The 24,959-nt window shown below is 37.9% G+C and overlaps 1 protein-coding gene across 1 annotated transcript in view; it reads right to left on the bottom strand.

The window, feature by feature from the left end:
* obscna (obscurin, cytoskeletal calmodulin and titin-interacting RhoGEF a) overlaps positions 1-24,959 on the bottom strand; it is a 74,551-nt gene that overhangs the window by 22,238 nt on the left and 27,354 nt on the right. The window contains exons 35-54 of the mRNA XM_073867974.1: positions 21,966-22,232; positions 13,370-13,636; positions 13,019-13,285; positions 12,663-12,929; positions 12,307-12,573; positions 11,930-12,196; positions 9,892-10,158; positions 9,505-9,771; positions 9,134-9,400; positions 6,212-9,037; positions 6,045-6,102; positions 5,857-5,963; positions 5,650-5,759; positions 5,360-5,560; positions 4,156-4,250; positions 3,230-3,403; positions 2,552-2,711; positions 2,355-2,462; positions 1,635-1,799; positions 477-635 (exon numbers count right to left, since the gene is read on the bottom strand). Coding sequence (XP_073724075.1) covers positions 477-635; positions 1,635-1,799; positions 2,355-2,462; positions 2,552-2,711; positions 3,230-3,403; positions 4,156-4,250; positions 5,360-5,560; positions 5,650-5,759; positions 5,857-5,963; positions 6,045-6,102; positions 6,212-9,037; positions 9,134-9,400; positions 9,505-9,771; positions 9,892-10,158; positions 11,930-12,196; positions 12,307-12,573; positions 12,663-12,929; positions 13,019-13,285; positions 13,370-13,636; positions 21,966-22,232 — 6,566 coding nt within the window. The remainder of the gene's footprint in view (positions 1-476; positions 636-1,634; positions 1,800-2,354; positions 2,463-2,551; positions 2,712-3,229; positions 3,404-4,155; positions 4,251-5,359; positions 5,561-5,649; positions 5,760-5,856; positions 5,964-6,044; positions 6,103-6,211; positions 9,038-9,133; positions 9,401-9,504; positions 9,772-9,891; positions 10,159-11,929; positions 12,197-12,306; positions 12,574-12,662; positions 12,930-13,018; positions 13,286-13,369; positions 13,637-21,965; positions 22,233-24,959) is intronic.

The following is a 24,959-nucleotide window of genomic DNA, read 5'->3' as shown; positions in this document are numbered from 1 at the left end:
AATGATTTTCAAGAAACATTTTTTTTAGTATTTTTGTCTTGTTTTCAGTAAAAATATCTACAAATTCTTAAATGAAGAAGCTTGATGAGCAAATCGACCCGAGAAAATAAGTCTAGTTTTTAGATCAAAAATATCAAATGTAAGTGATTTTGTGCATAAAACAAGCAAAAAAATCTGCCAATGGGGTAAGCAAAAAATCTTGAAAATTTTTCTTAAACACTAATTCAAGAAAAAATCAAGAAAAATTTGCTTACCCCATTGGCAGATCTTTTGCTAGTTTTATGCACAAAACCACTTAAATTAGATATATTTGGTCTAGAAACTAGACTTATTTTCTTGGTTCGTTTTGCTCATCAAGAAAAAGCGTCTTAATTTAAGATTTTTTAGATATTTTTACTGATAACCAGACAAAAATACTAAGATTTTTTTTTCTTGAAACTCATTTTTTGCAGTGTATAAACATTATCTGATCACACCTTCATTTTGTTCTTGAATAAGTAGGCTTCGGTGTATAAGCCAAGTTCTCTCTTCGGCTTGCAGAGGACAATGCAGTCTTTAAAGAGGAAGACATGACGGTGATGTCCTCGCTGAGAGCTTTTGACTTCAGGAAGTTCTTCCCATACTGTAAAATGGCCCTGGTAAACAATAATAGATCACCGGTTTGCTTAACCTTCCAGACTTTACTCACAATGTTGTCGTGATCTATTCAAAAGATTCGGAATGCATAACGATTAATCGCGATTAATCTATAGCAGAATAAAAGTTTTTGTTTACATAATATATGTGTGTGAACTGTGTATAATAATTATGTATATTTTAATATGCACACATGCATGTATAATTTTAAGAAAAAATACATATATATATTTATATATTACGTATTGATATATAATATACACATGTAAACATTTCTTAAAGGGGCCATGGCATGAAAATCTGACTTTTTCCATGTGTAAGTGCTATGATTGGGTCGCCAGTGCTTCTATCAACCTAGAAAATATGAAAAAGATCAACCCAGTAACTTAGTTTAGGTAAACCATTCTCTACAAGCACATGAAAAAATAGGTCTTTGAAATGTATCTCTCCTTATGATGTAATAAGTAGCTCTTATTATAATAATACCACCCCATAATCTGCACTATGCAACCACATCACTCCCAATCAGTGCAGAGAAAAATACAATTGAGTTTTAATAGCAACAAAACACCATCATTGTGATGAGTGTTTGAATTTTATTAGCTCATTCAAACGGCACATTTTTGCACGCACCTACAAAGTGGCAATTTCAACATGCTATAATAAATTATTTATATGGTATTTTGAGCTAAAACATCTTAAAAACGTCTTGTGCCATGGCCCCTTTAAATATATACATGCATGTGTGTGCATTTATTATACACAGTTCACACACACACACACGCACGCGCATGCACACACACACACACACACACACACACACACACACACACACACACACACACACACACACACACACACACACACACACACACACACACACACACACACACGTGATGTAAACAAAAACTTTTATTCTGCTATAGATTAATCGCAATTAATCGTTATGCATCCCTAATTCAGATGAAGATCTTTGGAGAACCAGTGATATATAGTACCTGTCTAATGGGTTCTCCGAGCCCCTTAAGAGGTGCTGGGTAATTTTCAATCATGGACAGATGATGCAAATTCTCTGCACGCCAAGACAAGCTGGAAATCATGGCAAAGGCATCTTCCAAAAGGCAACAACTCTGGCCGCTCTTTGCTTTGTTCCTGATCAGCTCCTACAGTAATGGAGAGTCAATGATAACATGTATTTAAAGAAATTATTATGATAAATATTAGTGATGCACCGATGTATCGGCCGCCGATATTTATCGGCCGATTTTTGATGAATTTGAAACCATCGGCATATCGGCAATAGTACGAGAAAGGCCGATACCGATTGTTTATTAATTAACTGCATAAAGAAATCCATTATATGTAAAAAAATAAGTTAATGTTATTTATCAAATAAATGCTGAATAGCAAAAACCACCTTTGAAGGTTGTCGTGCTGTCTTATTATATTTGTTTTAGCTTAATTTGTGCCTCTCTTATTATGTTGGTCAGTTGAATGTTAATTAGATCCAATCCATGTTCAGTAAAAATAATTTGATGCAGAAATAAACTAGCTAATAGACCAACTGTATAGTACTGTATACAACTGTTTAATATCGGTATCGGCATCGGTATCGGCCAGAAGTTGTCTGTTTAAATCGGCATCGGTATCGGCCCAAACAAATCCTATAGGTGCATCCCTAATAAATATCATAATGAATTGGCAAAAAGCTATCACACCTTAAGTACATTCTTGTAAGTTTGAATTCTCTCCAGTGGTCTCTGTAGATAGGTGTTAACACTGAGGACCCGGGTATCCAGATGAGTCAACTCTGTGTTTGCATATTGCTTAAAGAAAGTAGAAGAACAGCTATGGTTTGTTATGAGGTATTTTACATCAAATAAAAGCAGTATTTTCACCTCTACTGTCCTCTTGCCTTAAAGAAATACTGTGTGTTTTTGTCTGAGATGCAGGCCTCAGCCTGGGGAAGGCCTGTGATGTACTGGAGGTACATATCAAAGTCTGTGGCATAACTGATGAAACACTGGGCTACATCATCATCAGTGAAGCACATTTCCAGCTTGGGGAGGATACAGCTGTGAGATGAAGACAGAGGTAGGTGATGAATTTAACCACAATTTGAAGACACTGTGACAGACAATACATCTACTTTTGATGAAAGCAATACAGAATATAATTTCAATCACTTAAAACAGAATATTAGACTATTTAATTCCACTGGTTTTATTTGTGCAGAAATGCCAACTATCAATGAAAGTCTTGCATATTCCAAGATGACAATGACAGGATTCATTGTGAAAGACATTTTAAAACATGGATTGGCCACCACAGAGTTTAGACCTTAACCCCATTGACAATTTTTGGGACGTGGTGGAGAAGATTTTGTGCAGCGGTCCGACACCCCGATCATCACTACAAGATCTATGCTAAAAATGTATGCAACTCTGGATGGTAATAAATGTTGTGACATTGCAGAAGCTTATCGGAATGATGCTACGGCGAATGCATGCCGTAATCAAAGCTAAAGGGGGTCCAACAAAATATTACAGTGTGTCACTTTTTTTTGGACGAGCAGTGTATATTGTGTCTTTACCATTCATGGAGGCTTGCGATTTCCCTAATGTTGCGGAATATGTATTCCTTTTGACTGAGGATGGTAAGAGGAACTTGAAAGCTCATCTCTAAGTACTCCAAATGGTGCTCCACAAAGAAGTTGATCTCTCGCACAAAATCGATCTCACCGTTAAGCAGTCCCCTGATCAACTGACTGAAAAGTAACAAACAAAACACAGAAGTTGTTAGTGAGACAATTTAGGCTCTTGATAAATTTTAATCTTGATAAATGTTAAGAAAAATCTATCTATCGTGTTACCGTTATCCAAAAGGTCATAGGTGCAATCTCAGGAAACACACATACTCATAAAACCTTTAAATGTAGTCACTTAAAGAGCACCTATTTCATTGCTAAAAAACAACGTTATTTTGTGTATTTGGTATAATACAATATGTTTGCATGGTTTATGGTTCAAAAACATTCTTTTTCATATACCGTACATTTATGTAGCTCCAGATTTCACTCTCTTCCTGAAAAGAGTCTCTGATTGGCCAGCTAATTTGTATGTTGTGATTGGCCTGAATACCTCTGACGTCAGCCGGAAACGTGATGCTCCTTACCATGTTTGAAAGATTTGGTCAACATGCAATGCTAACAGGAGTTAACTTACAAGTCCAAGCGGGAGGAATTATGATAATGTCGGTCTTGTCTACATCACCAATCCCAGGAAGTAAACTGTTGCCTACAATCCGTGTGTTTGTTGTATGTAGTCCAAGAAAAGAGATTTTAGTTGGAGACGATCATCGTCATCGTTTACTTTAGGGTTTGTACCTTTTGCATATCGTTAACATGTACTAATACACACTTACACACCAAAGAGATTGTAAAATCGTAAATCGGACAATAGGTGATCTTTAAAGGTATCAGCTAAATGTGTAAATGAGCTGCTAATGGTGCTGATTTACCCTTGAATCAAGCTGTGCTCATCCTTTGTGAATATCTTTTTGCCTTTCTCAGCAGAATCTTTTGTGTCCTCTTCATTGGCCAGTAAAAAGATTTCCTATTAGATCATTAAAATGATTAGTAAAGTTATGCGTCTACTTTCTACACTATCAGAAAAAAGTTTTGATACTGCATCTTTTTCGGTCAGGGTGGTACCCACAAAGGTTCATTTTTGTACCTTTATGCGTATACAACACATTGTTGTACCTTTTGAGATACAATATTATACCCTAAGGACCTATTGTGTACCCTTAAGGACCTATTTTGTACAAGTTAAAGGAATAGTCTACTCATTTTCAATATTAAACTATGTTATTACCTTAACTAAGAATTGTTGATACATCCCTCTATCATCTGTGTGCGTGCCTGTAAGCACTGGAGCGCGCTGCGACACTTCGATAGCATTTAGCTTAACCCCATTCATTCAATGCTACCAATCAGAGATAAAGTTAGAAGTGACCAAATACATCAACGTTTTTCCTATTTAAGATGAGTAGTTATACGAGCAAGTTTGGTGGTACAAAATAAAACGTAGCGCTTTTCTAAGCGGATTTAAAAGAGGAACTATATTTTATGGCGTAATAGCACTTTTGGGAGTACTTCGACTCGCCTGAAAAGTCCGCTCCCCTTCTCACTCTCATAATGGGAGAGGGAGGGTGTTACTGCACCGAGTCGAAGTACTCTCAAAAGTGCTATTACGTAATAAAATATAGTTCGTCTTTTAAATCCGCTCAGAAAAGCGCTTTTATTTTGTACAACCAAACTTGCTCGTATAACTACTCGTCTTAAATAGGAAAAACGTTGATGTGTTTGGTCACTTCTAACTTTATCTCTGATTGGTACCATTGAATGAATGGGGCCAAGCCAAATGCCATCGAAGCGTCGCAGCGCGCTCCAGCGCCCACGCGCACGCACACAGACGATAGAGGGATGCATCAACTCTTCTTAGTTAAGGTAATAACATAGTTTTTATATTGAAAATGAGTAGACTATTCCTTTAAATGTTAGGGGTTCAAAACATTTAACTGTCCCAATAGGTCCTTAAGGTATAGTAATGTACTCAAAAATGTACAATATTGTATTGAATCTTAAGGTACCACCCCAACAACAGAAAAAGGACCTTTTTTGTATGTACACATACATATACACATCTGTACATCCACTTACCTTTGTCTTCTTCTCTAGGTACGCGGGAGACACCCAGCCCTGACGTGATGGTGTGATCTTAGTTGGCTTTGTACGAACAAGCCACCTTACAGGATGGGCCGAGTCCAGGACCTCCACAAACTGACCTTCCTTTAGCACAAACGGCTCTTTGTTTCCTCTCATAGGATGGCAATCCGTTTTGGCCACATAAATATCGAATGTCTGCACAGTGGCAAATGAATATAAGATGATCACTTTACGCAAATTATGATTATGTTTGCTAGCGAGATGGTTTTGAGATGATACTGTACCTCTCCTCCCTCTTCATCTCCATCTGACTCAGAGAATGACTCTATGTTTGCAGAGGACTTGTATGAATGGATACGTTTGGGTGAAGCAGCTTGACTCTGCGAGCTGGCACCTATGATGAATACAAATGCAAACAACAAGGTATGTTAAGGTAAACAAGCCACGGAACAAAACAAACTAAACCATAACTTGGAATAACGAGAACTGACCTTTGACTTTCAGCTGACCTGTATTCTTTGGTGGTGGTGAACAAACACTTTTTGGTATTTCAGAAGTAATTGGACCCTTTGATTTGAACTTGTCTGCCTCTTTTCCCCTGTTTAAGAATATACAACTTACACAAATACTGAAAAAACTTTGGTTAATGGAGGTCTTCAGATTTCTCTATTAAACTTACCAAGTTATATATTCTGTCTCAGCATCAGGGGCTGTGTCATAATCTGAGTGACAGGATACTGGAAAGGTGACAGAATTATAAACGACTAGTACATCTACGTTTTTTATTACACTTTTTTTTTACACCACATGTTTGACATTTTTAAAAAGACAACAATTACAACATACCAGAGCTGACTGAAATTAGACTCCTCCTCTTATCCTGGATCTTGCTATAAGTGTCATCTGCTGGTAAATCATAGGCAAGTCTCAATGACTTCTCCTCCTGGTTTAGGATCTGCTGAGCCTCTTTCCCAGAGATGACCTCTTTACCTGGCATTTGAGTGGCCTGCAACTTCTCAAGTGGCTTCTGAGGAATGGTCACTATCACATTCCCATTGTAACTAATATTTCCAAACTTGTTTGCAACTTCGCATGTGTAGATTCCAGCATCTTTAGTTGTAACATTACAAACTGTTAGAAGACACCTCCCCTCCTCATTTTGGGTGATTCTGAACCTTTTTCCAGGTTTGAGATCTATGCCATCTTTAAGCCAGCGCACAGTGCTAATTTTACCTTCCACGAGACACTCTAGCAATGCTGTGCCACCAACTTCGATATTCTGGTTTTTGAACACTTCCTTGAACACAAGACGCATATCCTTTCGGGTTTTGTAGCCCTTGAAAGCAGCTTGAATTTTAATGGCAGCCTCAAGCACCTCTGGCTCATCATCAAGTTCAAATTCTTTACCAGGACTTTCCAAACTACTTTGTTCTACCTGGGAATTCCCGTTGGCGTCCACACTTTGGGCATGTTTCGTGATGTGCTCTATCTTCTTTTCCTGTGGTTGAGTCATAGATCCTCCAGAAATATCTTCTTGCAGGACGACCTGCTTAACATTTTTCTGATCCTCACTGATTATGTGTTTTAAGTTCTTCTCCTGTGGTTGGGTAATAGATCCTCCAGAAATATCTTCTTTCAGGACGACCTGCTTTAAATTCTTCTGATCTTTGCTGGTCATGCTTTGTAAGTTCTTCTCCTTTGGTTGAGGCATAGATCCTCCAGAAATATATTTTTCCAGGACGACCTGCTTAACATTCTTCTCATCTTTGCTGGCCATGCTTTGTACGTTCTTTTCTTGTGGTTGAGTCATAGATCCTCCAGAAATATCTTTTTCCAGGACAACCTGCTTCATGTTTATCTGATCTCCGCTGGTCGTGTTTTCTAAGATCTTCTCCTGTGGTTGAGAAATAGATCCTGCAAAACTATCTTTTTCCAGGATGACCTGCTTAACATTCTTCTGATCTCCGCTGGCCATGTGTTGTAAGTTCTTCTCCTGTGGTTGAGTCATATATCCTCCAGAAATATTTTTTTCAAAGACAACCTGCTTCACCTTCTTCTGATCTTTGCTGGCCATGCTTTGTAAGTTCTTCTCCTGTGGTTGAGTAATAGATCTTTCAAAACTATCTTTTTCCAGGACGACCTGCTTAACATTCTTCTGATCTTTGCTGGTCATGCTTTGTAAGTTCTTCTCCTGTGGTTGAGTCATAGATCCTCCAAAACTATCTTTTTCCAGGACGACTTGCTTAACATTCTTCTGATCTTTGCTGGTCATGCTTTGTAAGTTCTTCTCCTGTGGTTGAGTCATAAATCCTCCAAAACTATCTTTTTCCAGGACGACCTGCTTAACGTTCTTCTGATCCCCGCTTGCCATGTGTTGTAAGTTCTTCTGCTGTGGCTGAGTCACAGGTACTCCAGAAATATCCTTTTCCAGGACCTTTTCATCTTCTTTATGATCTTTAGTGACTTCCTGTGATTCCCTATGTACTTCCCAAAAGGCCATTGTTTTAGCTTTTTCTGCAGGAATGATTTGTTCTTTGCATTTCTGACTGGTTGGAACAGCACTTGGTGCTTTTTCTGTACCATCTTTCAACACTTCTCCTTGATTTACATCTATAGATTGAACCTTACCAATTTCTGGAGCCTTTTCGAAATGGACATTAAGTTTCTCATACGTTACGTTTCTGTCCAAGAATTGCTTTTTCTGATCCTTCTCTTTGTTGTCACAAATGTGAATTTCATTATCCTCTAATGCCTTGGAGATTGTGTCCACAACTGGCTCTGTGAGCAAAATTTCTTTCCTTGATTCATCTGATTCCAAACCAACTTTCTGATTATTTTCCTTAAAATAATGTTGGGTGGCCTTCTCTTTGGGGAGGGGTGGAACAAGGTCCTTAAATTCTGATATCGTCAAAGTAGTATCTGCAGTTTGTTTTAAATTCATACCCTGGTTCTTTGCTTCTAAGGCAAAGGGTTTTCCTTTGGATTCAACAGAAGGTTGAGAGACCATCTCTTTGAGGTGAGATGGTGTTAGGACAACATGTTCTGATGCTTTTGTGGTCTCCACAGCTGGCATCTTGACCACTCCTTGTTTGCCGTCCAAACTAGGCTGTTTGACAATGCTCTGGTTTTTCTCTTCAAAAATACTGGACTGGTCTTGAGGTGAAACACTTAAGCCTTTACTCTTTGAGCGTGGTGGAGGCTGGGGAAGGTCTGTAGGTAGTTGATTGTCTTTGAGTTCTTTTGTATCTATACTTGGAGTTTTATTCTGAACTTGTTCTGTGATCCCTTTATTGTACTGCTTTAAAGTAATTTTAGCTTCAAACTGATTTGAATCCCTGTCCCCCTTATTTTTTCCTTCTCTTCCAGTTTCATAGGTACAAGAAGAAATTCCAGGTTCTTTTTCCATATGACTAAGCTCGTTTATTACTTGTGGCATTCCGGGACCCTCATCTTTTCCATTTTGACTATCCAATGATATCTTCTTAACCTCCTGTTCTTCTGCTGTTTCCTGGAATTTAATTGCTGAGGTACTCTTGTCCGGTGCTTGAATGACCACAGCCTGTTTATTGTCCACTAGACTACTGTCTGTTTCTTCAATAATAACACTTAGTTGAGCATTTTTTCCTTTTGATCTTGGTGGGATTTGAGGGATGTCTTTAGTTCTAGTAGAAGCTTCAGAAGTCATAGAAAATTGAATACATTATAATTTCATATTTAACTTCAAGCAGTGGTTTAAACAAACAAAAAATGGCTACACTACACGTTTACCTTTTATAATAAGAGAAGCTGTGGTCTCTATCCTGCCAACACAGCATTTGTAGACACCACTGTCCTGACATTTTAGGTCATGGATTTGAAGGTGCAATTTCAAGCCATCCTGTTTTATTTCATACTTGCTTCCAGGCTTTAACAACACCATTCCTTTTTTCCACTGCACAGCAACTCCGGGTTTTGAAAGTTCACAGATCAAGAGAGCTGTCTCCCCCTCCTCTGCTTCAAGGTCTTGAAGGTTCTTGCAGAAGAATAAAGGATGCTCTGGGTATGGAGAAATATAAATAACTTCCATATTCTTTACATTTATAGATTTATTCACAAAACCTAGGAAAATTAATTTTTGTGTACTAAAACAAGCCCCATACCTTTCACCTTAATGGAGCCAGTAGTAGCCAGACTTCCAGCACAACATTTGTAAGTCCCACTGTCCTGGGCTGTCAGCTCATGAATCAGAAGCTGCAGTTTGTGGCTATCCTGCTTCATCTCATACTTCTTACCAGGCTTCAGCAAAACTGTTCCTTTCATCCACTGCACAGACGTTCCAGGTTTCGAGAGCTCACAGCACAATATGGTTGTCTTACCTTCTTCAACTTCTTGGTTTTGAAGCTCCTCAGAAAAGAATAAAGGATTTTCTGGAGAGGACAAACAAAAATATCCTCACGATACTTAGTTTATGCTCAGCTGAAGGACAGAAAACAAATAAAAGATGAACGGATTGGTAAAAATTCAGTTATTGAGTGATATTCGCTTACCTTTTACCACGAGAAAAGCAGTTGTCACCAAGCTTCCTGCAGAGCATTTATAGGTGCCAGAATCTATACCTTTCAGGTCATGTATCTGAAGTCGTTGTACACAGCCATCCTGTTTTATCTCATACTTGTTTCCTGGGTTTAGCAACATGGTTCCTTTTCTCCACTGCACAGCAACTCCTGGTTTTGAGAGCTCACAGCTCAAGAAAGCCGTTTCACCTTCTTTTGCTTCAAGATTTTGAAGATTTTTACAGAAGAATAAAGGTTGCTCTGGACAAGTGGAATAAAAATTATCGGTAAACATTGGAAAGTATTGTAAGTAAAAGATAATGGTAAGGCAGCCGGTTGTTATCGCAGAAATAAGCCCCAACAGTGTAATCACGACATGGAGCGAATGATCTTGTATCACACTGAACCTGCTGCCTGTACCTCATAAGTAAGGTAAGGAACATTAAATATTGATTTTAAATATTTTAATTGCTCATTTTTTACGAAAGCAGATCTTCCGCGAGAAAAACATATTTACTTTTAGTTTTACGATAAGACGAGAAGTTCAAATGTCACAAACACATTATTTTGTTTGATCATATATGTTATTAAAAGACATATTTATATTTATTTTTGTGTAATATTAAAATGTACCTGGGTCAGTGACAAAAACGGTTTGGCAAGTTGAGAAATTCAAAAATCTTTTTTAAAATCTTTGTTTTAAAAGCACGCATCAGGTTTATTTCAATGCACATAGTTTATTTATGTTAATTTTATGCAATAAAAAATTACATTTGCAGCTTTTTTTTATGAAAGTTAAGACTGAATGGACCTTAAAATGTCAAATGGTGTAACCGCCAATTGCGCCTGAGAAATATTAATAATTTATCCACCTTGATGGCATGCAAGCATATTCTTCAAAAAAAAAATGTAAATATCATTTTAATAGTTATTTCTAAATGAAATTTTTAAAGCGTTTTTGTAATAGTTGTCCTGACATATGCTGAGAACAGCTCTGTTTTCTAAATAATATTTGACAAATTATGTAAAAATGTATTTAAAAAAATCATATTACACTAAACTAGATGATTCTATTTTATTCCACATTTTTATGAATTTGAATATTTTTATTTTTATTTAAAAAAAAATACTAGTTACACCAACTGAGACAGACCGGTTACACCACATTGACATTTTTTAAATGATTCCCCAAATATTCTTTCGAAATGAAATAAAACCAGAAAATTAAGACTTGGCCCTTAAAAAGAGAATGTATGCAAGTAACCTGCAATTTTTTTTTGAAATTTTGAACCTTTTACATTTAACTGAACCATACGGACACGAAATAATTAACATCACGTCATTGACCCACCTGTCAAAATTATTTACAGCATCTGGCTTACCGTGTGATATTAGTTTTGAGCGGATGTTATCTGGCATTAACAAGCAAATGTTGCGACTGGCCTACACATCCTCATCCCATGGCGTCAATATTTGACGCACTTGACCATGCGTCAATATGTTACGCGGAGGGTATACCTTTCGCGTCATTTTTTGACGAACTGGGGACTTCAATACTATTACGTCCGTTGCATTCTCTTTCCTATTTTCTTACCATTTTCGCGTCGGTTTAGGGTTAGATTACGCAAAATTAAACAGTGTACACGAAATTAAACAGTTGTCACCTGGCGTTGGGGTTAGAGTTAGGTACGACAGTTGTCACCTGGCGTTGGGGTTAGAGTTAGGTTTGGGTAGGGATGTCATTATGTAAATCTAACCCTAAACCGACGCGAAAATGGTAAGAAAATAGGAAAGAGAATGCAACGGACGTAATAGTATTGAAGTCCCCATTTTGTCAAAAAATGACGCGAAAGGTATACCCTCCGCGTAACATATTGACGCATGGTCAAGTGCGTCAAATATTGACGCCACGGGGATGAGGATGGGTTGGACTGGCCAATCAGAATAAAGAATTCCAACGAGTCGTGTAATAAGTATTATTTGAGAGCAAAAAAAAAATTTTTTTCAGATGTTTGACCAAAATAAGTCGCACCTTTCACCATAACAGAGCCAGTAGTAACTAGGCACCCAGCACAACACTGGTAGGTCCCACTGTCCTGTGCTGTTAGCTCATGTATCTGAAGCTGTAGCTGACAACCATTTTGCTTCATCTCATATTTCTTACTAGGCTTTAGCACTAGTGATCCTTTCTTCCATTGCACAGACGTTACAGGTTTAGAGAGCTCACATTGCAAGATAGCCATCTTACCCTCTTCTACTTCTTGATTTTGAAGCTCTTTAGAAAAGACAAAGGGTTGTTCTGGGGATTGAAACCAAAAATGTCATTACTTCCTCCTCAACCAAAAAATTAATAATAATTAATTAAAAAAAGTCTAAGAAAAATCACATATTATTAATTTATTCACTTACCCTTTACCACAAGAGTAGCAGTTGTCACAAGACTACCTGCACAACACTTATAAGAGCCACCATCTTGACTTTTTACATCACGTATCCAGAGTTGCAGTACGCATCCATCTTGTTTCATCTCGTATTTGTTTCCTGTACTTAGCAGTGATGTTCCTTTCTTCCACTGAACAGCAACTCCAGATTTTGAGAGCTCACAGGACAGGATGGCCGTCTCACCTTCTTCTGCTTCAAGATTTTGAAGGTTCTTGCAGAACATTAAAGGTTGTTCTGGACAGGGTGAATAAGTTTTACACACTTATAATGTGCATTACGTACGTACATTAGATACTTAACTTTCACTAAAACAAGCCCCATACCTTTCACCTTAATGGAGCTAGTGGTGACCAGACTTCCAGCACAACATTTGTAGGTCCCACTGTCCTCTGCTGTTAGCTCATATATGTGAAGCTGTATTTCACACCCGTATTGCTTCATCTCATACTTCTTACCAGGCTTCAAAACCACTGCTCCTTTCTTCCACTCCACCGAAGTTTCAGGTTTCGAGAGCTCACAGCACAATATGGCTGTCTTACCCAACTCTGCTTCTTGGTTTTTGAGCTCCTTTGAGAAGAACAATGGTTCTTCTGAAGTGAAAACAATGGACAATAAAAAATTCTTTATTAACCAAAAGAGGAAAACAAATATTATTTCATAAAATAAATAATTTGCTTACCCTTTACCAACAGAGAAGCGGTTGTCACCTGTCTACCTGCAATGCACTTATAGGAGCCAGAATCTATACCTTTCAGGTCACGTATCTGAAGTTGTTGTATACAGCCGTCCTGTTTCATCTCATACTTGTTTCCTGGACTGAGCAACTCTGTTCCTTTCCTCCACTGCACAGTAACTCCAGGCTTTGAGAGCTCACAGTTAAATAAGGCCGTCTCACCTTCTTCTGCTTCAAGACTTTGAAGATTCTTACAGAAGTATAAAGGTTGCTCTGGAAATGAGGGAATGCAAAATACACTGATTCTCATGTCAAATATCAAAAGGAGAAAATATATCATTTATGTAATTCGCTTACCTTTCACCACAAAAGAAGCAGTTGTCACCAAGCTACCCGCACAACATTTATAAGAGCCAGTATCTTCACTTTTCAGCTCACGTATGTGGAGTTGCAGTAGACAGCCATTTTGTGACATCTCATATTTTTTTCCTGGATTTAACAGAACCATGCCTTTCTTCCATTGCACCGCAACTCCAGGTTTTGAAAGCTCACAGGTCAGGGTGGCTGTTTCTCCTTCTTTTCCCTCTTGACTTTGAAGCTCCTCTCTGAAGAAAATGGGTGGTTCTGGAGAAAGAACATATGAAGAGTTTGGTTCCAAAAAGCAATAAACACCATTTTAAAAAAATATATATATACCACCAAAATCAGTATTGTAAGGAACATGTGAGATTCTTATTTGTTTTCCACCAGTTTTGACGCGTATCTTGCTTTCTTGTATATATCACTCAAAGTCCATATTCCTTTAAAGTGATTTATTCTTCTTCCAAATTTCAATAAAGACTCACATTTGCAAATACAGCATAATCCAACGATGTTTTCTCAACAACTTATTCGAAGAGATCTATAAACTTAAATATGCTATATTATAAAATAATGAGACGATAGTGAGACGGTCAAAAGCTTGTGTTCTTCCACTAATTATGAGCACGTATCGCATGTGCGTCGACAACTCTTTAAGTGAACTACAAAAATGACGTAACTGCACATGCGCAGTAGGAACAAATATAAACCAGATAAATATAATACACACAACAGGAACTGACTTATTTACAAACCTTATTGTACCAAAATTACATAATAAAAAATATGAAAATAATAAATTCTAAATATGGATTATGGCTCTTACATACCCGCCCCTAATTGACAGGCAAGCAGACTGACAATTAACTTTTTTTTTTTAACAAAAACGATAGAGCCATGCTAAAGAAATATGTACATTATGCATCACATTAAAGACAATAGGTGTCTATTATCAGTCCTTTTTAAGGCAGAGAAACACTCCTTAATATTTGAGAAGTGTTAACAGTCCATTTCACAAATAAGGCACAACTTGTCAACAGGCCTTTCCAAGGTATTGGCCTTAGTTTTAACCAACACACGTCTTACCAGTCCTTTGTTATCTGGGAAAGTTTTCATGATTCTTCCACAGATCCATGAGTTTCTTGGTGACGAGTCATCTATTATCAAGACAACATCTCCAACTTTAAGGTTTTTCTTTACCTGAGTCCATTTTTGCCGCTCCTGAAGCAAAGGCAAATACTCACGCACCCACCGCTTCCAGAATAGGTCAGCAAGATATTGAATTTGTTTCCACTTGCGACGTGCATACATGTCCTCTTTTTTGAAAAGTCCAGGAGGTAAGGCTTGTTGTCCTTTCATTAATAACAGGTGATTAGGTGTTAAAGGTTCTGGATCGGTGGGATCATCCGTTGAAATGGTAAGTGGTCTGTCGTTTATTATTGCTTCCACTTCACACAGGAATGTATGCAAGCTCTCATCAGTAAGTGTTTGTTCTTTCAACACAGATTTTAGGATTTTTCTAACAGAACTTATCTGTCTTTCCCACACTCCACCAAAATGAGATCCAGAGGGTGGGTTGAACATCCACTGTATTCCCTTTTGCAAGAGAGTGCTTTCAATTTTTGATTGATTCCACTGCTGAATGGCTTTGCGCAATTCAACTTCAGCACCAACGAAATTAGTGGTTGATCTGGTCTGATTCTGTCAAGTGGCAGCTCTGACATTTTCTGCTCTGCAGCCTTTGCTCTGATTTTTCTACATGTTACACATCTGGAAGAAGCCTTCTTACAATGGAGTTTGCAGAAGGAAGCCAGAATTTTTGTCGCAACCTTGAAAGCATGTAGTTCCGTCCACAATGTCCAATTCTCTCATGAATGTCTCTTAAGATTAAAGTTGTGACGTGTGAGTCTTTAGGTAAAATGATTGGATGCTTTGAATGTTCAGACATTGCAGATCTACCAAGACGACCTCCAACTCTTAGCAATCCATCCTGAAGTGTAGGATCCATTTTAGAAAGGCAGCTGTTCTTTTTCACAGATGAGTTACCTTTTTGCAACATTGACATTTCTTCCTTGAATCTTTGGTTTTGAGTGAACTTGATGATCTCATTTTCAGCTCGTGTCAAGTCCTGCATTGTTAGAGCTTTGCAGTTTTTTGCTGTGGAATCTGTTTTACAACTCAGACCTTTTTTGTTTATGCTGTGTATGATGATACACTGTGTATGATGATACACTGTGTATGAATCTGTCTTTGAATCTAAGGATCCATGCCACGGCTCTCTTTAACTTGTACCAATCAGAGTAATAATTGATCAATTTGTTCACAGCATCTGTGCTATCCACTGCATACACTAGATTTACTGAGGCTGAGTGTTTAACTTCACTGTCATCTACTTTTGTTGACAGATCACAATTTGTCTCAGGCCAGTTGCTTTCTGGTTCTTTGAGGAAAGAAGGACCATTGATCCAGCTCACGTTTTTCATGAACTTTTCACAAGTAAGTCCCCTTGATGCACAATCTGCTGGATTCATAGACGTATTGATGTATCTCCACTGTTGTGGTCTAGTTGACTCTCGTATGGTGGCAATTCTGTTTGCAACAAACGTTTTGAAGCGAAGACCTTCATTGTCAATATATCTCAAAACAGTGGTGCTGTCAGTCCAGAATACAGAGTCATGTAAGTCTAGTTCCAGTTCTTCTTTCAGCATCTTGTCCGTTTTAACAGCAACGACAGCAGCAGTCAACTCCATACGTGGAATGGTGGTCTGCTTTAATGGCGCCACACGAGATTTCCCCATCACGAAGGCACAGTGTGCGAGTCCATCAGCATTCAACAATCTGAGGTATGAGACAACTCCATATCCTACCTCACTTGCATCCGAGAAATGATGCAGTTGTGCAGAGGTGGGCACTCCAAAGTTCACTGGTTTTATACACCTTGTTACACTGAACTCAGCTAACTGATTTAACCCTCGTAACCAAGACGTCCATCTTTCTGCACACTGTTTTGGAATGTCCTCATCCCATGTGAGTTTTTCTTTGCACAATTGTTGCATTAGAATCTTTGATGGCAGTATTACAGGTGCTAGGAAGCCCAAGGGGTCATAGATGGAGCTTGTGACTGACAGGATTCCTCTTCTGTTTACAGGTTTTTCTTTCAAATTAATCTTGAATTTGAACACATCTGAATTGGCACACCATAACACTCCTAATGCTCTCTCTGCAGGAAGTGCATCTTTACTCAAACCCAAGTCTCTGACACCTGCAATTCTTTCACTTTCTGGAACAGAGGCCAACAAGGCACGGCTGTTGCTTGCCCATTTAGTAAGATGAAATCCTCCACTTGCACAAAGTTTTGTGAGGTCATTGTACAGAGCAACTGCTTGAGAACTGTATTGACTGCTTCGATCGATGACTTGCTACGATTGTCTTCTGCTGTTTTCCTAAGGGCAAAATTAGCTACACTAGGAGAAGACTTGGCTCCAAAGAGGTGAACAACCATTTTGTATTCATCCAAGTCCTGATTTACATCTCCATTTGGCCACCATAGGAAACGAAGCATGTCACTATCCTTTTCAGGAACTCTCACTTGGTAGTACATAGCTTCAACATCTGCAATCATGGCAACTGACTCTTGTCTGAAGCGAGTGAGCACTCCAATAGGTGAATTTGTCATGTCTGGACCCTGTAGGAGCTCACTATTTAACGACACTCCTTGAAAACTGGCAGCACAGTCAAAGACCACTCTTAGTTTCTTCTTCTGAGGATGGTATACACCGTGGTGAGGTATATACCAAACTTGACCATCTTGACTACTTAAGTGTGCCTTATTCACTTTGACTGCATAACCTTTGCTTAGCATGTCATTCATGAAACTTGTGTACTCTACATGAAAGGAGCGATTTCTCTGAAATTTCTTTTTGATATTCAGTGCTCGCTGAACAGCAGCATTTCGGTTGTTAGGCATTTGGGGAACAGTTTTCCTGATAGGAAGGTCAATGTAATAGTGGCCATCATAAAACTGCACTGAGTTAGACACAGATTCCATAAACTGGTGGTCCATCTGCGACAATTCAGCTTTGTCATCACAATCTCTTTCAGGAAAATCGTGGTTGTACTGTTGTATCAGCATCTGTTCCACACTCTCAATGGAGATTCTGTTGACTGTAATGCTTGCTTGTGCATCTCCATGCATGCTTTCTTCAACAGGTTCTCTAAGAGGTCCGTTTAAAATCCATCCAAGGGCAGTTTTCACTGCATAAGGCCCATCATGCTTACTGTTAATTACTTTCCAAGGCTGTAGAAGTTTGAACTCTTTATTTCCTATGAGGATTTCCACTTCAGCATCAATGTGCGGCAACTTCACTTCGCTGAGGTATGGCCATTTGTCAACATCATGTTGTTGTGGACTGTTTTCCTTTGACACTGGTATGCTCATTTGTGTAAACACTTTGGGAAGCTCAATGAAGTTGTTCTCTTCTAATCCACTCACCTCCAAGTCAGTGAGTACATAACTTTCCACTCGTTGCTTTGAGTTCATAGTGCTTAGCATCATGTCAACTTTTCTTCCCTGAACATTCAATCGTCTTGCTAGTGCATCAGTACAGAAAGTGGCCGAGCTGCCTGGGTCCATAAAGGCATACACTTCCACACACTTATCACTCTTTCTGGACTTTATCTTGACCGGTACTATGGCAAGAACACAATTGTCTTCAGACCCAGTGCAGGCACTTGTCTCATGACTCACTGTGGCAGGTAAAGTGTTAACATCAGTCTTTTCAACTTTAACCATTTCCTTCTCAGGAATCCTGTCTTGTGTGGTTAAGTGTAACATGCTAGGATGTTTCTTTGCGCACAGCTGACATGTACTTCTTCTGTTACAGTCTTTGCTTAAGTGTCCTTTAACTAAGCATCCAAAGCAAAATCCACTCTTTCTTAAAAAGTCCAGTTTGTCTTTATATGCTTTAGCACCAAACTGGTAACATTGTTCCAAGGTATGGTTTTTCTCACAGAAAGCACAAGGTTTTGTGAAGGCACTGATGACTAATGTGCTGTTGGTTTTTATCGCAGTCGTGTCCTTTTGAGTTTCACCAACCTGTTTGATGTCAGTTACAAAACTGCTGCTCTTTTTTACTTCTCTTTTTTGCTTGGTTCCTTGAAGAAACTTGTTTGTGTGTTTTTTATCACCTGCCAAAGCATCCAGATCTCCAAAAAGTGGGTTTGATATTACCTTTGCTTGTCAGTCAACAAACTCCACCAGCTGAATGAACTTGGCTCTTCTTCTGTTGTGCTCCTCATACTCGTAAGCATATGCTCTCCATCTTTCGCGCAACTTGTATGGTAGCTTTGAGATAATAATCCTCATGTTGGTAGGATTATCCAACTCATCCATATATTCGATGTCCTCCATTACATTGCGACAAGTGATTAAGAACAATGAAAATGCACTTAAAGACTTTCCATCCTCTGACTTTATTTCAGGCCATTTTAATGTTTTTTGCATTAAGGGTGTTGCAATTTGTAGTTAATTTCCAAACTTCTCATGCAAAAGTTTCATTGCTTCTGCGTAACCACGGTCATCTGGCATATGCTGACAACTTTTTACAAGATCTCTGGGCTCACCTCTAGTATACTGCTCCAGGAAGTACAGTTTGTCAGCACTGCTGTCAGCTCTGGAGTCAACAGCATGTTTGAACGCTTTCATAAAAGACCTGAACTCAAGTGGATCTCCATGAAACAAAGGAACATCGCGTTGGGGTAGACAGGACATCTGTTGGTTCTTCACTAACATTGCTGTGATATCTGTCTGACGTTGCATCACTCTTTGAAGTTCTGATGTTTCATCATTACGGCCATATACTTCATTGACTGCTGCTGACTTTTCCTTAGAAGTATTTGTTTTCTTAGGTCTGACACTTATAGGCATACTTGGGTATGCTACCTCATGATGCGGTGACTTTTTGACATGTCTTGATGATACACTGTATTTGTCACATTCATATTGCTCCAGTTTTGGAATGCATACAGCAGCTGCTTGGATAGCCTCATTTTGACCTGCATACTGTTGCTGATCTTCACAATCTTGATACACTTTAATTTTAGCTGAAGACATTGCAAGAGCCGTTTCTATTTTCAACTTTTCCATTTCAGCCTTTAACTTTGCCTCTTTCAATTCCAACTCCTGCCTTTCCTTCAAAGTGGCTGCTTTAGCCAACAAAGCTGCTCTGTTAGCTTCTTCCTTAAGACGAGCTGAGGATGCGTTAGATACTGAGGATTTTTTGGAAACAGAAGTTGCTTTACTTCCTGACTTATTAGAAGTGTTTGACTTGCAAGACACCATTGAAATGCTGTCCATAGCTGTGACTTCATTGTCACAAGTTTGAGACATCTTTAAGCTTTTCTTGGTTTCTTTAATCCACAAGTCCACTTTTTCCATGAATTTTTGGCAGCATAATAATTTAGGTTGAAACCAGAAATTTTGATCTGCATCATGCTCTTCATCAACTAAATACAGCAACACTGATCCATTAATTTCAACAAACTCTTCAAACAGCTGTTTGTAAACTTTAAACTGTATATTTTCCACATCAAGTAAATTGCAAGCATTCTCCATGAGCAGTTCAATCTCGTTTGATTTTGCAGTTAATTGTCTCAACTTGCTTCTTCTGGCATTTATCTTTAAGTGGAGTTTCTCTTCCAAACCCTTGACGGTTGGCGCCCTCTTGCGTTGAGTCTGTGTAATTGCATCTTCATCGTCGTCTTTGCCGTCCGCCATTATATTAAACTTCAACACGTGCAAGTTAACTTATGAATTAAGATGTTCATCAACACTTCTTGCATGCAGTAATTTGATCGATCTCCCTTCAGCCATAACTTCATTGAACACAACATTGCATGATATGATCCATAGCAAATTAGCCCTTCTGACTCCACGTGCACGGTCTTCTAACGTGCTCTATAATGCGCACTTGCAGTAACTTATTTTTGCTTAAACAACGTAGAAAGCTTTTGACTTACATGTAAGGAACATGTGAGATTCTTATTTGTTTTCCACCAGTTTTGACGCGTATCTTGCTTTCTTGTATATCACTCAAAGTCCTTATTCCTTTAAAGTGATTTATTCTTCTTCCAAATTTCAATAAAGACTCACATTTGCAAATACAGCATAATCCAACGATGTTTTCTCAACAACTTATTTGAAGAGATCTATAAACTTAAATATGCTATATTATAAAATAATGAGACGATAGTGAGACGGTCAAAAGCTTGTGTTCTTCCACTAATTATGAGCACGTATCGCATGTGCGTCGACAACTCTTTAAGTGAACTACAAAAATGACGTAACTGCACATGCGCAGTAGGAACAAATATAAACCAGATAAATATAATACACAACAGGAACTGACTTATTTACAAACCTTATTGTACCAAAATTACATAATAAAAAATATGAAAATAATAAATTCTAAATATGGATTATGGCTCTTACAAGTATTCCAGTATCTGGTCAGTATTAATAAGTAAATTGTTATTTTTATGCAAAATCCGATATCCGGCCTGTTATTCTGTTATGTTTTCTCTCTTTTTTCCAAACCGCGACAAACGCCAGTCCTCTTTCTCTGCAGAATGCAATAAATCCTTTCAACCAATCACAGTGCACCATTCCACACATTCTAAACAATAATGGCGGCGCTCACGGAATACTAGTTTTCGTCATCTACTTTGTACTTTGTGATCAACAAACAAACATAAACAAAATAATACTTTTGATGGCGTTGATAAACCTGTGGTGGTTTTCTGTGGCGGGGAAGAAACGTAAGCCTTCAAAATCGAATAATTTACGCAAGAGGCACTCAGGAGAAGGAAAAATGTCGGCTTTTGCTTGTTCTCACACGACAGCATCAAGCTTCTGTCATGCTAACACATTGACCCCAGGGGATCTTATGAAAAACTTTCCATTATTTTACTCATTAGTCAACGAAAATCGAGCAGAACCAAAACATTTTACAGCTGATCGCTGTCAAAAAAGTTCAGCGACGACGTCCTAAGGATGACAGCAGCAATGGCAGTGTTCTTAATATGACAAAGTAAGTGTTTTGATTAATGCCATTAATGTTTATTTTTTTAATTGGTGTATACCACTAGTCAACTAAATGAATATAACATGGCAAATATGAATGCACATTTATATTTTGATTCTATAGATTTTATAGCATTTTAAAAAAAAAATGGTCATGGATTTATTGCATTTTGCGGAAAAAAAATAATCAGTTTTTATAATAAATCTTTGAAAATCAAATTATGGATTTGAATTTGTTATGTTATAATAACCTAAAGATGCTATGTGAAAGTTTGTTACAGAAAATAGTGGTTTTCATCCTATCGCTTTCTTGGTATAGAAAACACATTTTTACCAAAAACCATTTAGTCAAAATGGATTTTTTGCGTTTTGGAACCAAACTCTTATAAATATGACACAAGCCTAATTTCCATGCTGAATAAATTCATATGGTCTCCAACCTGGTTAACACTACTAACTTGTTAATAAAATATAATTGTAAAGATGATGTTTCACTTTTAGAAAGGTACATACCCTTCACCTCAAGAGAAGCGGTGGTCACCAAGCTACCAGCACAACATTTGTAGGAGCCACTGTCCTGACTGTTCAAATCGTGTATCAGAAGCAAACATTTACAGCCATCTTGCTTCATCTCGTATTTGCTTCCTGGCCTAAGCAACAGTGTTCCCTTTCTCCACTGAATTGCAACTCCAGTTTTGGAGAGCTCACAGCGCAGGGTGGCAGTCTCACCTTCTTCTACTTCTTGCCTTTGAAGCTCCTCCGAGAAATAAAGAGGTTGTTCTGGATAAAGCACATAAGTATGTTATTGTTACTTTGTCAAGTGATCCTAAACTTTTAAAGGGACACTCCACTTTTTTGAAAGTTACCAAGGGGACTATTTTCAGGTGCTGCGTAATATCATTGAGCCTGCTGCAGCCATGTTACGGCAGCAAAGTCCTTGATTATTAGGCCAGAATGAGAGCACAGTTCCCAGCCATATCGGCCCAGAAAATCGCAACTTCTAACTTTCCGTCGGTCCCAGTACACAATGCAACTACAGAAGAGTCAAGCTCAAATAGGAAAAATATCCAAACTCTTTGGTCATTTTTTAGCACGATGCTAATGGTCTAATCAGATTCAATGGATTATGCTAAGCTATGCTAAAAGTGGTACTGCCAGACCCGGAGATCAGCTGAATGGATTCCAAAACGATAAAAATCAAATGTTTAACTCTAGAGCAGTGGTTCTCAAACTGGGGGGCCACGAGATGGTGCCAGAGGGGCCCCAGTTTTATGACATTTTATAAAATACATTCATATTCAATACATGAATTCTGTGTAATTAAACCTAAAAAATAATAAGCCAACTAACCAACAGCACTACTGGGTATAATTTAATATTTTTTGTTTAATTAAAATATTGGTAGCACTTTATTTTACAGTACGTGTACTTACCTTGTACATATATGGTTAATAAGTTGTACTTACCGACAAATGTGTGGTACTTAATTTTAGGTATCTACAAGGTAATTAACTGGTATCATTACTGTACTTACCAGTGGTACATACTTGGTAGTTATTATGTAACTTTAGATAAGTACTGGGTAATAACAGATACATACTTATAGTGTAGGAATACTGTAACTAACGAGAAACATTACTGTACTTACAAATAAATGTACAATTTAAAGGGGGGGGGGGGTTTCAATGGTATTTCAACCATTCTGACTTATTAACACAGTTATAGAGTTGTTTTCTCATGCTAAACGTAGGCAAAGTGTCAAAAAAGTTACAGAGTATTTCTGTGCCGAATGCACTTCGCCAGGGTTCATACAAGTTTCGGAAAGTTTTTTTTTCGATTACAGGTCCAACTGATGTTTCAGGGGTTTTCTATACGTATCACTTCTTTTTATGGGCACTTCCCCCGTAAATTGGTGTACATATATGATAACTAATATCAAACACTTCTGTACTTACAAACTGTGTATACACAATATGTGTGTACTAGTGAATGTACCCAGTAGTTAATACGTATGATAGTCAATGGTTGGGTTTGCCTCACAGTAACATGTATATGATGCTATATCTTAGGTGTTAGATCCTATGTAATAACTGTGTAAAAATCAACACTTTATTTTACAGTCCTGTTTCCATGCAGTTACCATGGACGTACTAGTGAATGTACCCAGTAGTTAATGCATACAGTTATTTAATGCTTGGTTTAAAGGACAAAGATACTGAGTACCAAAATGGCACATCAGTAATGTTTGTTCTTAGTTATCATATACGTATGGTATAAGTATAACTTACACTTGCCTGCAGGTACCACACACTTATCGTGTATATACAATTTGTAAGTACAGTAGTGTTTCTCGTTAGTTACAGTATACATACACCATATGTGCCGGTCATTAACTTACACTGGTCTACAGGTACCACACACTTATTGTGTATATACAATTTGTAAGTACAGTAGTGTTTCTTGTTAGTTACAGTATACATACACCATATGTGCCTTTTATTAACTTACACTGGCCTACAGGTACCACACACTTATCATGTATATACAATTTGTAAGTACAGTAGTGTTTGATATTAGTTATCATATATGTACACCATAAATACCTGTCATTTACACTAACTTGCCTGTAAATACTAAATACTTATATTGTACATTTATTTGTAAGTACTGTAATGTTTCTCGTTAGTTACAGTATACCTACACTATAAGTATGTATATGTTATTACCCAGTACTTACCTAGAGTTACATAATAACTACCAAGTATGTACTACTGGTAAGTACAGTAATGATACCAATTAATGACCATGTAGATACATAAAAGTAAGTTCCACACATTTGTCGGTAAGTACAACTTATTTACAATATATGTACAAGTTAAGTACACGTACTGTAAATAAAGTGCAACCAAAATATTGCATTTTAGAACTGTTTTTGTCATAAATATTCTTTTAGGGGGCCGCAAAAGGATGCACCATACATAAGGGGGGCCACACGCTGAAAAAGTTTGAGAACCACTGCTCTAGGGTGCTCTATTTTCAAAAAAAGTGGAGTGTCCCTTTAAAGGGCACATATTATGCAAAATTCAATTTTCACCCTCTCCTGTTATAATTCCCCATAACCAAAGCAGTCTCATTGGAGATGCTGTTTTGATTCTCTTATTAATGTGAGGTCACACAAACGAAACCCCACCCAGAGCCACTGACTGACTTGTTAATTTTACCCAAAAGCTGTGTTTGTTAGCACATTGTAGCGCCAATGTGGCTAAAGATACTATTGTCTCAGACTGTATTCCCAGAAATCAGATCTATTTTTAACCAAAAGCGCTTCATGTCTGTTGGTAACGAAGTGAGGAGCTGTAGCTCATTTGCATTTAAAGTTACACACATGGCCAGCGCTTTTTTGCACCCAAACAAATAGGGGCATTTTGGACATGCTATAATAAATAACCTGTGTGGTATTTTGAGCCCAAACTTCACAGACACATTCTAGGCACACCTGAGACTTAT

This window comes from Misgurnus anguillicaudatus, chromosome 5, assembly GCF_027580225.2.
Source record: "Misgurnus anguillicaudatus chromosome 5, ASM2758022v2, whole genome shotgun sequence".
NCBI lineage: Eukaryota > Metazoa > Chordata > Actinopteri > Cypriniformes > Cobitidae > Misgurnus > Misgurnus anguillicaudatus.
Note: the sequence above shows the minus strand (reverse complement) of the source record. Positions and strands in the feature narration are given on the sequence as shown.